The 17263-nt window shown below is 48.4% G+C and overlaps 1 protein-coding gene across 3 annotated transcripts in view; it reads left to right on the top strand.

Moving 5' to 3' along the window:
* The window catches only part of RHOT1 (ras homolog family member T1), a 109709-nt gene extending 103630 nt beyond the window's left edge, over positions 1–6079 (top strand). For 2 of the 3 annotated variants that reach the window (XM_063799668.1, XM_063799660.1), the window contains one exon: positions 5788–6079. In XM_063799668.1, coding sequence (XP_063655738.1) covers positions 5788–5830 — 43 coding nt within the window. In that variant the 3' untranslated portion in view covers positions 5831–6079. The remainder of the gene's footprint in view (positions 1–5787) is intronic. The other variant, XM_063799647.1, reaches the window with a different exon arrangement.
* Positions 6080–17263: the final 11184 nt, after the last annotated feature.

The following is a 17263-nucleotide window of genomic DNA, read 5'->3' as shown; positions in this document are numbered from 1 at the left end:
GTGCTGAGATTAGGCGTGAGCCACCACACCAGGCCTCGGATTTTCTATACATAAGATCATGTCATCTGCAATTAGAGATAGTTTTATTCCTTCCTTTCCAAAGTATATGTCTTTTATTTATTTTTCTTTTTTAATTGCCCAGCCTAGACCCCCCAGTACAATGTTAAGTACAAATGACAAGAGCAGACATCCTTGTCGGTTAGCTGTGGCTTTTCTCTCTCTCTTTTTTTTTTTTTTTTTTTTTGAGGCAGGGTCTTGCTCTGTCATCCAGCCTGGAGTGCAGTGGTGTGATCTTCGTTTACTGCAACCTCTTCCTCCTGGGCTCAAGCAAGCCTCCCAGCCCCCAAGTGTCTGGGATCACAGGCACACACCACCACGCCCGGCTAATTCTGTTTTTTTTTTTTTTTTTTTTTTCTTTTCGGAGACGAAGTCTTGCTGTGTCATCCAGGCTACAGTACAGTGGTGCAATCTCGGCTCACTGCAACCTCCCCCTCCCGGGTTGAAGCAATTCTCTTGTCTCAGCCTCCCAAATAGCTGGGATTACAGGCACGTGCCACCATGCCCAGCTAATTTTTGTATTTTTAGTAGAGACAGGGTTTTGCTATGTTGGCCAGGCTGGTCTTGAACTCCTGACCTCAAGCGATCCGCCTGCCTCGGCCTCCCAAAGTGCTGGGATTATAGGGGTGAGCCACCGCACCCAGCCTCCGGCTAATGTTTGTATTTTTTAGTAGACAGGGTTTCACCATGTTGCCCAGGCTGAGCTGTGGGTCTTTCATAGATGTCTTTTATCAGATTAAACCAATTCTCTTCCTAGTTTGTTGAGTGTTTTATTTATAATGAAGCAACATTGGATTTTATCAAGTGCTTTTTTTCGTTTGCTGAAATGATCATTTGTTTTTTGTCCTTTATTCCATTCATACAGTGTGTGTATCACATTGATTTTTGTATGATGAACCAATCTTGCATTTCTGGGAAAATCCCATTTGGTCATGGTATATACTCCTTTTTATATATTGTTAGATTCAGTTTGCTAGTATTTTGTTGAGGATGTTTGCATCTATAGCATAAGGTGTATCATTGTGTAGTTTTCTTGTGATGTCTCTGTCTAGTTTTGTTATCCAAGTAACACTTTTCTTTTTTTTTCTGAGATGGAGTCTCACTCTGTCTCCCAGGCTGGAGTGCAGTGGCGTGATCTTGGCTCACTGCAAGCTCCACCTCCCTGGTTCACGCCATTCTCCTGCCTCAGCCTCCTGAGTAGCTGGGACTACAGGCGCCTGCCACCACGCCCGGCTAATTTTTCGTATTTTTAGTAGAGACAGGGTTTCACTGTGTTAGCCAGGATGGTCTCCATCTCCTGACCTCGTGATCCACCTGCCTCGGCCTCCCAAGATGCTGGGATTACAGGCGTGAGCCACCGCGCCCGGCCCCAAGTAACACTTTTCATGGTAATACTGGCCTCACAGAATGAGTTGGGAAGTGTTCTCGCCTTTTCTATTTTTTGGAAGAATTTTTGAAGAGATTGATGTTCCTATTCTGTCTTGAGCCACTCCTCCCAGCTTGTTACCTCCCCTACCGTGCCGAAACTGCTCTTGTAAAGGTCTCCAATGTCCTCCACATTGCCAAATTCAACAATCAGTTCTCAGCCATCGTCTTACCACTCAGCAAGAGCATCTGATCTCAGCCATCGTCTTACCCTCAGCAACAGCATCTGATCTCAGCCATCATCTTACCCTCAGCAACAGCATCTGACACATTTCCTTTCTCCTCAGAACACTGTCTGCTTCTGGCCTCCACAATCTCCTGGTTTTCTTTCTGCCTCACTGGCCACTATTTTCTGGGCTTCTTTGCTGGATTGTCTTCCTCTATCAGATATCTTAATGGTGAAGAGACACAGGGCTGAGTCCTTGACACCTTTTTTCTGTCTTTTCTCAGATTTTTGGTAATTTTATTTCTCTCCTAAATTTAAACACCAACTATATGCTGAAGCCTCCCAAATTTAGAGCCCAAATATGGTCTCTCTCTTTATCTTTAGATTTATATATCCTCTGCCTATTAGACACCTTACCTTGGATGCTGAATGTATATCTCAAACTTAACATGTCCAAAATTAAACTTTTGATCTATTCCACCAAAATCTGCTATGCCCACCATCTTCCCCATCATTATTAACCACAACTTTAGCTTTTCAGTTGATCAGTCCAAAAATATCCGAGTCATCCTTATTGGATACTTTCTTTCCCTCACTCCCTACAGTCATTCTATTAGCAAATCCTGTTGGGCCTACCTTCAAGATAATCAGAGAGTGGCCACCTCTCACCACCGTCATGATCCAATTATCTCCCTAGTCTTTCTCTAGCTGGGATTGATGGACTAGGCTTCTAACTGGTCTCCCTCCTTCCCCCTTTGCCCACCTTCAGGCTGTTCCTGGGACAGCAACCACCTCAGAGTTTCTGTCATAAATAAATGTTGAATTTTCTCAGATGATTTTCTGCATCTATTGAGATTATCGTATAGTTTTCCTTCTTCAGTCTGTTAATATGGTAAATAACATAGTTTTTGGTTTTGTTTTGTTTTAGATGGGATCCCTGCCTCCCAGGCTGGAGTGCAGTGGTGCAATCATGGCTCACTGCAGCCTTGATCTCGGCTCACTGCAGCCTCGATCACCCAGGCTAAACCAATCCTCCCACCTCAATCTCCCAAGTAACTGGTACTATGCGCGTGTGCCACAATGCCTAGCTGACATTTTAGAAACAAAATCTCATTGTAAGGTCTCATAATGTTGCCCAGGCTGGTCTCAAATTCCTGAGCTCAAGCAATCTCCCTGCCCCAGCCTCCCAAAATGCTAGGATTACAGGCATGAACCACCACGCCCAGCCAACATTGATTTACAAATGTTAAACCAACTTGCTGTGCTGAGATTAACCCCATTTGGTCACGATGTATTATCCTATTCATATATGTTAGAGGTGACTTGCCAACATTTTAAGAATGTCTGAACCTATGTTCATGAGGGATATTGGTCTGAAGTTTTCTTTTCTTAAAATGTCTCAAGTGTTTGTTGAGTGTATAAATGAGAGCCTGTTGGTCCGAGGGGGGTGGGTGGGAGAGCGTATTAAGAAGGAAAAAAATAGACTGGGCGCGGTGGCTCATGCCTGTAATCCTAGCACTTTGGGAGGCTGAGGCGAGCGGATCACCTGAGGTCGGGAGTTCGAGACCAGCCTGACTGACATGGAGAAACCCCTGTCTCTACTAAAAATACAAAATTAGCCAGGTGTGGTGGCGCATGTCTGTAATTCCAGCTACTCAGGAGGCTGAGGCAGGAGAATCGCTTGAACCTGGGAGGCGGAGGTTGCGATGAGCCTAGATCGCACCGTTGCACTCCAGCCTAGGCAATAAGAGTGAAACTCCATCTCAAAAAAAAAAAAAAAAGAAGAAGGAAAAAAAATAGCACATTTATAGAGCTGTTTCCAAAGCCCTTTTCACATATCATTTAATTGTCATAACCAAGAGGTGTAGATATTACTATCATGCCCATTATAAGAGAACTAAGACTAAAGGAGTTTAAGGAACCTGTCCCAGACCTAGCTAACCAGAAGGACTGGGACTTGAACCCATGCCCTCTGTCTGCAGATGCCATGTTCGAGGTTAGTACCCAGTGAGTGAAGACCTTTAGGGACAGGCAGAAGGGCTCCTTTCAGCTTTGATTATGCTTGTGACCATTTCCCAAGGGAAGGAGCAGAGCTTCTGCCATGAACGTGATACAAGTAATTCCATGTTTCTTACTTACAGCATCTTAAGAAAACTCCAGCATGGCAGAATGAGCACTCCACCTGCAGGTGCCCAGGAGAGCCTGAGACTTATTTTTAGCCAGAATAGGAAAATGCCAAATATCTGCTAGGAGAGTTGGCAGCTGGAGGGCTGCTGATACAGCTGTGTTTATATAAGCTGGTGCAGAGGGGAGAATGATGGTTGCAAAGGAGGCAGGAGGTGCTTAATCCACCTATACACTTGCTGAGGTTTTCTTGGGAAGTTCTGGTCAGGAGTTACTGCTCAGGAGAGAGGGTCATGCAGACAGTCTGGAGATTGCCAGGAGCATAGGTGCGACTGGCTTCCTTGAGTCAGAGCATTTGTCAAAGCCGCCCTTAAATGATCTGTCCACTGGTTGTTGGCCTCTTCCCACCCTATTATCCAGGGGTAAATAAAAGAACAGAAGCTCTTTCAAATGGTGCCGTTTTATTTGTTTTTTGAGACAGAGTCTCTGTCACCCAAGCTGGAGTTCAGTGGCGCCATCACGGCTCACTGCAGCCTCCATCTCCTGGGCTCAAGCAATCTTCCTGCCTCAGCCTTCTGAGTAGCTGGGACTAGAGGCCCACGCCCACCGCCCCGCCAAGCTTTTTAAATTTTTTTGTAGAGGTGAGGTCTCCTTATATTGCCCAAGCTGGTCTCGAACATCCTAAGCTCAGGCGATCCTCCCACTTCTGCCTCTCAAAGTCCTGGGATTATGGGCATGAGCCACTGCACCTGACCCTCAAGTTTTAAAGCATAGAGGTTCACCCGATTCTGACCATACTTCTCAGATGTGCTTGGTGGAAGCAATCTATAACACCCCATCCTACAGAAGCTGTCAAATAGTTTTCTCACAGAGGCAGCAAAATAAGGCTTTTAAAGGTGTTACCTATGGGCTCTCAAAGAGAATTAAAGTAAAACGTACCTTAGTAAGGATTTTTAAAAATATTTTTTAAAATGTTCAAATAAAAACAAAAGTAGAGTAAATAGTATAATGATCTCTCATGTACATGTACCCACCACTGAACTTCAACACTTACCAACATGGTCAATCTGTTTCATTGTTCCCCCACCCATTTTGGAATTATGCTGAACAAAGCCCAGATAGCCCATTATTTCATCTGAAAATACTTCAGTGTGTACCTCTAAAGTATAAAGAATCTTAAAACAAAACAAAACAAAACCACAATACCATCTTCACACTTTAAAAATGAACTATTGGCCAAGCATGTTGGCTCATGCCTGTAATCCTGGCACTTTGGGGGGGTGAAGGTAGGCAGATCGCTTAAGTTCAGGAGTTCAAGCTCAGGAGTTGCCTGGGCAACATCAAGACCCCATGTCGACAAATACAAAAATTAGCCAGGCATGGTGGTGCAGGCCTGTAGTGCCAGATACCCAGAAGGCTGAGGTAGGAGGATTGATTGAGCCTGGGATGTCGAGGCTGCAGTGAGACCTGATGGTACCATTGCACTCCAACCTTGGTGACAGAACAAGACCCTGTCTCAAAAAAACCACAATTCCTTAAGATCAAATATACAGTGTTTGGATCGCCCCAACTCTTTAAACAAGTTTTTTTTTTTTCACTTGTTTTTTTAAGTCAGGATCAAATATATATTGCTGACGAAACCAGGTGATTTGTCCTGTAGTTTCCTATGGTATGGATTTTCCTGATCATATACCTGTGGTGTCATTCAACATACTCTTCTAAATATATTTATTCATTAATGACCAATGTATTTCCTGTGAATTGGATCTAGAGACTTGAACAGATTCACGTTCAATTCTGTAGCAAAAATACTTAGGGGGTGCTGTATACTTCCATCAGAGGCAGCAAATATCTGGTTTCTTTCTGTGATGCTAGCCTATCATTATCGCCTAGACCCGCAAATTGACTGACAATTAATTTTAAGGAACAAATGTGGCTGCAATGGCTTTCTGAGTAATACGTGCAGAAAAACACGTCCTGTAAAGTGTATTGTTTGTTTGTTTTTTGTTTTCTAGGCATGAAAACAGCCCTGGAAGTCTGCCCTGGCGCCTGCACTGAGACTAATCCAGGTCACTTTAGGGAAACTGCCCAGCTCTGGCACCGCACTGTGTGTCTGTCAGCTCTGTGGGGTGCTATGGCCTCATTTTCCCACTAGAGGACACTGTGGCTCCAGGACTTCATGTGGCTCCCAGCCAGTCTTGCTACTCCAGCACCTCTAAGGAGGCAAAGCCTTTAGTGTGCATTTATTAGGTACCAACTGGGTGCTTTCTGTATCAAGCAGAGAAATAAAAGAGGTCAAACACAAGGTCCTGTGGCATTGTTTCCTGATGTAGTTTCTTTTTTTTTTTCTTTTTTTTTTTTTTGAGATGGAGTCTCGCTCTTGTCGCCCAGGCAGGAGTGCAGTGGCGCCATCTCAGCTCACAGCAACAACTGCCTCCTGGGTTCAAGCGATTATCGTTACTCAGCCTCCCAAGTGGCTGGGATTACAGGCGCCTGCGACCACACCCGGCTGATATTAGTATTTTTAGTAGAGACGGGCTTTCCGCATGTTGCCCAGGCTGGTCTCGAACTCCTTACTTCAGGTGATCCACCCGCCTCGGCCTCTCAAAGTGCTGGGATTACAGGCGTGATCCACCACGTCTAGTCGTGTTTCCTGATGTAGTTTCTTTGCATTATTTTATTTTATGTGTGTGTTTATTTTTTGAGACAAGGTCTTACTGTGTTACCCAGGCTGGAGTGCTGTGGTGCAAACACAGCTCACTACAGCCTTGAACTCCTGGGCTCAGACAATCCCCCCATCTCCACCTTCTGAGTAGCTGGGACTACAGATGCCTGCCACTGTGCCCAGCTAATTTTTAAATTTTTTATTTGTCAGGATGGAGTATCACTATGTTGCCCAGGCTGGTCTCAAACTCCTGGGCTCAAATGATCCTCCCACCTCAGCCTCCCAAAGTGCTGGGATTACAGGCATGTATTTCCCTTTAGAAAACAACAGACATGCTTCTCCATCTGCTGCAAACCATTTTAGCCCCTGCTGTAGGATGGCTGCCTCCTGCAAATTCGGTTACCTGGTTGTTTTTTTTTTTTTTTTTCCAGACAGGGTCTCACTCTGTCGCCCAAACTGGAGTGCAGTGGTGCAGTCTTGGCTCATTGCAACCTGTGCCTCCCAGGCTCAAGTGATTCTCCTGCCTCAGCCTCCCGAGTAGCTGGGACTACAGGCGCTCACCACTACGCCTGGCTAACTTTTGTATTTTTAGTAGAGACGGGGCTTCACCACGTTGGCCAGGCTGGTCTCAAACTCCTGACCTCAAACTATCCACGCGCCTTGGCCTCCCAAAGTGCTGAGATTACAGACATGAGCCACTGCACCCGGCCGTTGGATGTTTTTTTTTAACTGCAATATTTGGGCTTTGGGGAGTGTGAATATATCCAAGAAAGATGCCAAAGTGTATTCATCTCTGAAATAATTTATTCATTTATTCAACTCCATGTATTGAGTATCCTGGGCGGGGAAGGAATGGGGAACGGATGCTTACTGAGAGCTACTCTGTGCCAAGTACTGTCCCATCCTTTTTACCTACATCCTCACAAGATGGGTAATATTAGCCTCATTTGAATCCAAGGAAACTGAGGCTCATTGAGGTTAACCAGCCTGCTGAAAGTTATCCTGCCAAATGCAAATGGAAGTCTAAATGGATAAATATGTATGTTTTCCACCAAATCCCTCAATGCCACACTGACAAGCATGGTACTAGGATGTAGAGAAAGTAAGATGATTATAGAGACATCCTTTCCTTAAGGAGGTCATCATATAACACAGAAGTTACAATAAATGGACAATTATAGAACTTCTAATAGGTGGGCACCCTTTCAATAAGTAGCTGACCACGCACAGCCTCCCTCTGCTGCTATGACACTGTCCTTATGCAGAGGTAGGCACTGACCACCAAGAATAGGGCCTCTGCTTGTAGTGATGCCTTTGTGTTGACTGTCCACTCACCCTCACCCCATCACCCCCATGACCAAGGTTTCTGGGGGCAACAGCATGATTCAGGCTATAACCACCAATCCACCTGGAGAATGTAGCAAAGCCAAGACAGACATCTTCCCTACTGCTCAAAATCTCTAGTTTAGGCTGGGCGCAGTGGCTCATGCCTGGAATCCTGGCTTTGGGAGGCTGAAGCAGGTGGATCATTTGAGACCAGTTCAAGATCAGCCTGGCCAACATGGTAAATCCCCATCTCTACTAAAAATACAAAAAAATTAGCCAGATTTGGTAGTATGCTCCTGTAGTTCCAGCTACTTGGGAGGTTGAGGCAGGAGAATTGCTTGAACCTGGGAGGTGGAGATTGCAGGGAGCTGAGATTGTGCCACTGCACTCCAGCCTGAGTGACAGAGCGAGAGTCTGTCTCAAAAAAAAAAAAAAAGTCTCTAGTTTAATGGAGGAAGACAAACACAGACATAGCAATACCAGGACAAAGCAATGAGTTCTTGAAAATTCTGTGATAATGCAGCAAATAATTTTAAATGCCCTTCCAGTTATTCATATTTTCTTTTATTTTCTTTTTTTTTTTTTTGAGACGGAGTCTCGCTCTGTCGCCCAGGGTGAAGTGCAGTGGCGCGATCTCGGCTCATTGCAAGCTCCGCCTCCCAGGTTCACGCCATTCTCCTGCCTCAGCCTCCCAAGTAGATGGGACTACAGGCGTCCGCCACCATGCCCGGCTAATTTTTTTTTGTATTTTTAGTGGAGACGGGGTTTCACCGTGTTAGCCAGGATGGTCTCGATCTCCTGACCTCGTGATCTGCCCGCCTCTGCCTCCCAAAGTGCTGGGAGTACAGGCGTGAGCCACCACGCCCAGCCAGGTTATTCATATTTTCAAGCCCACTTAGCCTGTCCCAGCCTTGTCCCTACTGCCTCATAGTTCGGCCCTGGCAGCACAACTGAATTCATATTGTCAGAGCCCAAGCTGTGTTATTTACTAAAATCTGACCAGTTGCACTAAGGAGAAAATGACAGCTGGCAGCTGGGAGAATGGACTGGCTGGTGTAAGTTGGGAAAAAGAGACACAGGTGGCAGGTGTCTAAAGAAGCAGAGCTGTGGGTGTTTGGAGAGGCCCAATCCCGAATGCCACTTCAGCTTCAGGCAACCACAGCTTCAAGGTTCCGGGAAGGAAGGACAAGCGTGGGTGTGCTCCAGCCACCACCCTCCTCCAAGTGAGTCCTGGGATAATGAATGAGCGGTCAGCCAGAGTCTTTGCTCTCTGATGAAAGGACCTCCGCTGCAGACTGTCCCTCTGCAAATACGATTGTGCCCCAGGAACCATCTGGCAAATGTGCCAGTTCCTTCAGCATTTCTGTTATTTCCGTGACTTTTGGCCCCTTTTTTCCCTGGGATGTAAATTGTTGCAGCAAGCCAAGCCAAGCCAGCAGAATGTTTACTGCCGCTTTGCAGGCCTTCTCTGAGCCTGGTTAACCCCATGGCTCACAGCCTATGAGGCTGCTCACAGCTAATGATGTCTTGGATACGTGCGTCTCCCCTCTGCCGTTCTTGTGTATTTTGGAGTATGCAGAGCCAGGCATGTGAGCTGCAGCCCAGAGCTGCAGCCCAGAGCTACAGTGACCACATTGAGAAGCTGGGTTTGGGGGAAGTGCATTTCTGTTGCAGGATGTCCTTCACGGAGAAGGGACAGGTTGATTTCATCTCTCTGCAGAGGACGTGGACAGCTCCCCAAGGAGCCACAACAGGCCACCCCAGCTGTAGGACAGATCACGTGCTTTGGCTGCACAGGGGAGGATGCCCAACAAACCGAGACGGCCTACGTCAGCCACTGGGCCCCATTTTGCACAGGGCCACGTTCCTCCTCTGACCTGGCCTGATGGTGGGCGAGGCTGAAGAGTTATGGGTCACCTGCGGACCCTTTGAGCCAGCCCCCCAGTTTCAGTCTGCTTCGCTGATTTTCATTCAGAGAACAGATACCGGCATGTGGAAGGGGAGACTTACTCAAGTCACTCATCTCCTTGGTGATGCACTTCATGGGCAGGGAAGCCATATGGAGCCGTCAACCATAAGTCCCCTCATCCCAACCCAGGGAGTACCAGATTGTTCTAAAGGGGTGGCAGAGGAAGCAGTCAATGCAAAGACTCCCAGAATGTCACTGTCAGCCTAACAGTGGACAAGTGGGCAGTTCCAATGCAGATTCACACCTTCCTGCCTTAGTACATGCAGTTCCTTCTGTCTTGAACACATCAGGCCCCATCCACCTGGTGAACTCCTACTCAATCTTTTAAGATCCAGCTCCAGCATCACCTACTTGGACGCCTTAATGCCACCACATCCTTTGCACCCATCTCTACTTAGTACCTGTCACATTGCACCTGCAGTTGTTTTTAGCATGCCTTTTCCACCTGACTTCGGGTTCACTGAGGGCAGAGAACTATGTCTCACTAATCTCCATGTCTAGAGACTCAGTCTGTAAACATGTTTATCAGCAGTGTTTTGGAAGGGAAAATCAGGGATTATGGAATTTAGAGATGGATTCTCCTCCAGAAATCTCTTAGTCCCTCCCACTGGTTTCACAAAAGACAAAACTGAGATTAGGAAACTGCCTTCCCCCGGGCCACAAGGCTAAACAGTGACAGAGCTTGGACAAGAGCCTAGGTCTGCTGGCCCCTTGTCCTGCTCTCGGGTACTAAGAAATCAGATCCTGCCGGGCGCGGTGGCTCACGCCTGTAATCCCAGCACTTTGGGAGGCCAAGGCGCGCAGATCACCTGCGGTTGGGAGTTCGAGACCAGCCTGACCAACATGGAGAAACCTCGTCTCTATTAAAAATACAAAATTAGCCGGGCGTGGTGGCACATGCCTGTAATCCCAGCTACTCAGGAGGCTGAGGCAGGAGAATCGCTTGAACCCGGGAGGAGGAGGATGCGGGAGGCAGAGGTTGTGGTGAGCTAAGATCGCGCCATTACACTCCAGCACCTGGGCAACAAGAGCAAAACTCTGTCTCAAAAAAGAAAAAGAAAAAGAAAAAGAAATCAGATCCTGAACTGTATTTCCCCTGCCAGCTGGGAAGGAGAGCTGACGGTAATGAACAGGCTTCTGGGCCCGCACAGGATGGAGAAGGGTTAGAGGGACACCAATTGAATTTAGAGCTGGAAGGGATGTCATAGATCATCTAGTCTGACCCCTGCATTTACAGATGGAAAAAAAAAATGGAGGCCCATGGGGGTGAGGTGTCTGCCCAAGGTCACACAGCAAGCTGGTGAGAGAACTAAGCTGAGAACGCAGGCCTCCTAATTCCTAGGGAAGTGCCCTTGCCCGACTGAATGAACCTCCCACCCCAGAAAGATGGATGACCAAGCCCCTCCCAACCGGCTGCTATCCGAAAAGCAGATCCCTGGAGTCCTTGACTCTTCCAGGCTTTGTCTTCTCTCTGCTGGTGGTGCAACACTTAAGTAGGGTGCATTCTGCATAAATAATAAAGAATGCTTCCTTTGCAGGGAGGAAGGCCGCATCTGGGCAGGCAGTGTGACAGATGGTATTTACAATGTGCACTGAGAAGTTCTCACACAGCCTCGCTTGGGCTGTGTGGCTGAGAGATGGAGGAAACGGATTTGAGTGCCCACTGTCTCACTCCCCTGCCTGATGCTCGCAGGCAGCGGCTGCTGCTGTTACCGCTGCTCCTGCATTTCTGTTCGGGACTGCTTCCCTCACGCCCGTTGCCTCTTGCCATACTGAATATGGAGCTCCAGGATGTCTTGCTGCTGCTGATGCTGCTGCTGCTGCTGCTGCTGCTGCTGTGGCCTCACCATCAAAAAGCCTGCCTCGTGGACCCCACGTCATTCTTCGCTGCAGCCCCTCACTGGAGCAGGTGCTGGGCTGAATTGATGTTCTTCCCCAGAGGAGGCCAACAAAGTCCTAAGAGACTAGATGCTGGGCAGACTTCCCAGGGATTCTGGCCTCGGGGAGGCCTTCTCTAGGCCTGAAGAAGTATAAATAGGACAGGTTCATTCAATGAGCAAATACTTTTTGTGAACCTTCTATGTGCCAAGAATCATTCTAGGAGTCAAAGATGCTACTGCAGGGCAGGCGCAATGCTCACGCCTGTAATCCCAGCACTTTGGAAGTCTGAGGTGGGTGGATCACTTGAGGTCAGGAGTTCAAGACCAGCCTGGCCAACATGGTGAAACCCCGTCTCTACTAAAAATACAAAAATTAGCTGGGCATGGTGGTGCACGCCTGTAGTTCCAGCTACTCAGGAGGCTGAGGCAGGAGAATGGCTTGAACCCAGGAGGCGGAGGTGGCAGTGAGTTGAGATCATGCCACTGCACTCCAGCCTGGCTGACAGCCAGACTCCATCTCCAAAAAAAAAAAAAAAAAAAGATAATACTGCAAACCAACAAAACCAATCCTTGCCCCTCATAGACAGTGAGCTCTAATGTCAAGGTTTGCCACAGGTCTCTTACAGCTAATTACCCTTGGCTGTGCCAGACTCGCACCATTTCTTTCCCTCCACAGTCTGTTGGACACTCTGGTGCCTGGTTCTGTGCAGTGGGTAAGAAAATCAGACCATTCTCTTTTTTTCTGAGGACACTGATTGCACACTTAGGTTGAGAGAAACAAAGCAGTAAATAGACCAATGGAAGTTTTAGCTACAAAGCCAGAGACAACCCCCAAAGTTTCTGACTTATACAAGCCTGCAGCTGGACAAGCCTTATTTGTGCGCTGGGATTCAGCCTTGTCCAGTTGCCCTGGGAAAGCAGTCTCTGTAGACAGTGGTCAGCGGTTGGGGCCAAGGGCACTCACTACCATCAGGGGCTTTTGTATTTCACTCTTTAAATAAGAACTTTGGTGACAGGCATGGAGAATCAAACCTCCCTGGGGCCCAGGGATTTTAGTGTCCCCATTTATAAAATGGAGGCAATTGTATCTGTTCTGCTCACCTCAGAAAGGCTTGCTTTTTGAGGATGAAATGCAATGGCAAATGCGGAAGTATTTTGAAATAAAGGCAGCAGGCATACAGGCGCATTATTATTATGCAGAAGAATTTTTTTCTCCATAACATAAAAGTTGTCTCTTGTTGCAGGTTGAGAGTAATAACTATATAATTAGACTTTGTGTCATATCAAGAGAGGCATCCTCTTTTTTTCATTAAACAGACATTTGTTCAGTTTCTACAGTGTGCAATGTTGTGCATTGCGAAGGATGCAGAATTGAATAAGCCATAATCCTCCCCTTCAAGGAATGTACGTTCTAGTATCAGGAAGATAAAACTTAGAAGATATAATTCAAAGTCAAAAGGAAAAAGGGATTCAGAGGAAGGAGTGGTTCATTTGGGTTGGAGAGTGGAGGAAAGGCTTTGTGGAGGAGAGAGCATTCGTCAGAGAGATGGGCAAGATTTTCTCCTTTATTTTAAGGGATCCTCCCACCTCAGCCTCCCAAGTAGCTAGGACTACAGGTCCCATGCCACCACACCTGGCTAGGTTTTAATTTTTTGTGTGTGTGTGTGAGACGGAGTCTCGCTCTGTCGCCCAGGCTGGAGTGCAGTGGCGTGATCTCGGCTCACTGCAGGCTCTGCCCCCCTGGTTCACGCCATTCTCTCGCCTCAGCCTCCCGAGTAGCTGGGACTACAAGTGCCCGCCACCACGCCCGGCAAATGTTTTGTATTTTTAATAGAGACAGGGTTTCACCGTGTTAGCCAGGATGGCCTCGATCTCCTGACCTTGTGATCTGCCCGCCTTGGCCTCCCAAAGTGCTGGGATTACAGGCGTGAGCCACCGCGCCCGGCCGGTTTTAAATTTTTTTGTAGAGGCAGGGTCTTGCTATGTTGCCCAGGCTGGTTTTGAACTCCTGGACTCAAGCGATCCTCCTACCTTGGCCTCCCAAAGTGCTGGGATTATAGGTGTGAGCCACTGTGACTGGCTGATGGGTAAGATAGAACAGGTGGTTTACTGAAGACACAGGACCTGCCTATAGCACAGTGAAGGTCATATGGAAGTCTTGAGGCCCAAAGAGAATTCAGAAATGGGACCCTGGGGACCAGCCAGGCCCCAAGGAGGTGGCAGGAAAGGAAGGTAAGACCTGGCAAAGTAGCTGATTGTTTCCCTGAATGTGTGATTGGCTAAATCTTGGGACTGGGAAAGTTTTTTTCTGTGCTTTTCTGAGCTCAACTTTTGGGTGCCCACGCCTTGCTTTGAAAGGGTTTGGTCTGTGAACCTACACATCTCTCAGTAATGATTTAAGTTACTCAGAAAACTGGGAGCCCTGGAGTGAAAGGAAGAGACGAAAGGGAAAGAAATCCATGTTGCAGTCTTGCTCCGTTTGATCTGGCAGACAGCGGGCGATGATGGAAGAATGCTGGAGATGGAGGTGGAGGGTGGTCGGATTCTGCCATCCTGAGCCATGTCTGCTGTTTGGACTTGCAGACTTCAAACACGGCTGGGGGATTCCCGGAAGACAAAAGAATTCAGGGCTGGGGCTTGGATCTCAGTCAAAAATAACTTACGTCTTCATCTCAGGAAGGCAAACAGTGGTAGCTCAGGGCTGGTTTCTCAGAAGATTAGAGCTACAGGTGGGGACAGGGTGCCATGAAGGTCAGTTTAGGTTTAAGTTGGCTGCAGAGAGAGAAGGGGCTCGGAGGGTGTGGGTCTGGCAGAGGGAGATGTCAGAATGAACCCCAAGTGAAAGAGGTTCTGGAGAAAAAGTCATCCCTGTTTGCCCCCCTTCTGGGCATTGCCATTGCTTTGAGCAATAATTACAGCCCTTCATGTTTCTTCCCTGGCTTCTCATTAGCTCAAGGTGTCCACAAACAAACTGCTCAGCCCCCTTTGCCTTCCTCTCCCCGCTTCCAGCAGCTACTCCTGGCTTTTCCATGGCAGCCAACTGTCCCAGTTCCCAGGACCAGAACATCGGGTCCTTAAAAAAACTCCTTCCTCTCTTGGAGGGCACATTTGAGAGACTCAGCCCTGGAAAGGCTCTTCCCTCTCTCCTCCCCCTTATCCCACTGGACTGTCATTAGAGGATGACCTCATTTTCCCCCAGGAGGCCAGGGCCTGGGTCTCATCCCCTTTGTATTATCAGCACCTCGGCCAGGGTCTGGCACATAATGGACACTCAGCACGTGTGAGCTGAATGGCACTGCTGAGCTGTCGCCAACTTTATCTTCCTAAAATGCTGCTCCAGTTAGAAGCCATCACTGCTTCTCTATCTCCCACTGGGCGAGGTCCAACCTCCTCAGACTGGCACTCGGGGACTCTGGCGACACAGTGCTCCTCGCCTGCCCGGCCATCCTCACTTTGTGCTCAGCCACTTCATGGTTCCCAACACAGTCAACAGCTTTCCTATCTCTGTGTCTTTGCCACAGCAGTTCCCTCCACCTAGAAACCCTTCCACATTCTCTACCACAAGCTTGCCCCTTTCAAGGCTCATCTCAACATCATGCTCCTGCCCTTCTAAACCGAGTTTGATCCGCCCTTCCCCAGCCCTTCATCCTGCTCTGCGTTGACTTCGAGTGTCTTGTTAGGAACCTTAAAAGAGGCCATGGTGTAGCGCACTTGCAGAATGAAGAGCAAGGAAGAAGTGCCAATAGGCCCAGTTCCGTGTCACTTCTCATTAGCGCCAAAGGTTCTCCCAGGGAGGGGCCTCTGCATGGCACACCTCCAGGCATCGATGAGTGCCTGCCTGCTGCAGCTGGTCAGTGAAAGTGACACCATGCCTACTCCCTCCTCTGCCCCCAAAATGCCACAGAATATGCCAGTCCTTAGGCTGTCTCAGGTGAGAGTAGAACAAAAGGTGTCAGGGTGCCTAGCCACTCCTATCCCCTGGAGCTTTCTAGGCCTGGACCCCAGGCCCCATGTCCTACTGCCTGCTGGGGAGTGGGCTGCAGATTCGCCTGGAGCTGAGGGGCAGAGTGGTCTGACCAGCTGGGCGTAGGTGACATTGAGGACAACAGGTAAAGGGTGGCCTCAGGCTCATGGAGGATGATGGATGTAACAACTTGTCCTAACAGTCTCCAAGTCCAGACACCATCACCTCCCAGCAAGGGCCAAGGTGAGAGAAGCTGCCCCGTGAAGCAAGAATCCTGGTGAGAGATCAGGAATTCCTTCTTAGGAGACTTTTGGAAACATAGCCTGCCAAGGCGGGGTAAATGTTCCTAGGGACAGAAGGAGGAACAAGATAGCCTTCTGGATGTTTCCCATCTTCCCTCTCCCTTTTATTCTAACTGCTGCTGCCCTTGTGACCTCTTCCTTGGACAGCACCTCTCATGGCCCTCTGCTCAGGCCAACCTCCCTCCTGTCTAGACTCTACACTACAGCCAAAGGGATCTTTTTTGTTTGTTTTGAGACGGAGTCTCACTCTGTCGCCCAGGCTGGAGTGCAGTGGCAGATCTCGGCTCACTGCAAGCTCCGCCTCCTGTGTTCAAGTGATTCTCCTGCCTTAGCCTCCCGAGTAGCTGGGATTACAGGCGCCCACCACCACGCCTGGCTAATTTTTTGTATTTTTTAGTAGAGACAGGGTTTCACTGTGTTAGCCAGGACGGTCTCAATCTCCTGACCTCGTGATCCGCCCGCCTTGGTCTCCCAAAGTGCTGGGATTACAGCCGTGAGCCACCGCGCCTGGCCAGGGATCTTTTAAATATTACTCTACTGCTCACAATCCTTCAATGGCTCCCTATTGCCCTTAGGTAAAGTCCAAGCTCTTTTCCCATGAAACTCACAGCCCCTCACAACCTTCCCGTCCAGGCTGGGCTCTTTAGATTGGTCATCGTGCTCCAGCTTCCAGCCATGCCAAACTGCTTGTCGTTTGCCTTCCATATGATGCTGCTCCACAAGCCTGGTCGTGCTGTTCCCTCTACCTGGAACACCTCCTTCACCTTTTCCATGTTGCCTAGTTCTGGAGGCTTATCCTTTGGGAAGCCTTCCTGGACCCACAGCGACCCCCTCCTTTGGAGTTCTACACCTTCTGGGCTTCCCTTGAATCCAGGACTTACCCTTGTGTTGAATGTGACTGTCACCCCCAATTATCCATTTCTGGAGGGCAGGGTCTGGTTCTTATTCACCTCTGTATTCTCAAAGCTCCGTCATTGGTACTTAGTAGGAGCTTAATACATGTTCAGGAACAGAACTGAGCCTGCTAAGCTCCCTTCCCCATGAAGGGATGACAGAGTTGGATATGTTGTTAAGAGCTGTCCCTGGGCTGATGAAGCTCCCATGGGTAGCTGGTATCAGAACACTGTCCAGGGTGGCTGGGCATCCCAGCAGAGTGGCCAACCCTTTTCTGTGCCCTTCTCCTTCCAGTTCCCCTGGAACCAGACTTCCTGGCCCACTTCTCTAGTCCCAGAGATCTAAGTATAACAGAGCCAACACCCATACCGGTCATGCAAATGACAGCCTGGGATGCAGGAGGCAGCAACACAGACCCCAGGGCCCCAGCAGTCACTTGTCCTTCTGGGCTCCTCTTCACAAAGAATCAGCCTCTCTTCTGTCCCCTGAAG

Source organism: Pan troglodytes, chromosome 19 (genome assembly GCF_028858775.2).
Source record: "Pan troglodytes isolate AG18354 chromosome 19, NHGRI_mPanTro3-v2.0_pri, whole genome shotgun sequence".
Lineage (NCBI taxonomy): Eukaryota > Metazoa > Chordata > Mammalia > Primates > Hominidae > Pan > Pan troglodytes.
The sequence above is the reverse complement of the archived record's forward strand: the minus strand, read 5'-3'. Positions and strand labels throughout refer to the sequence as shown.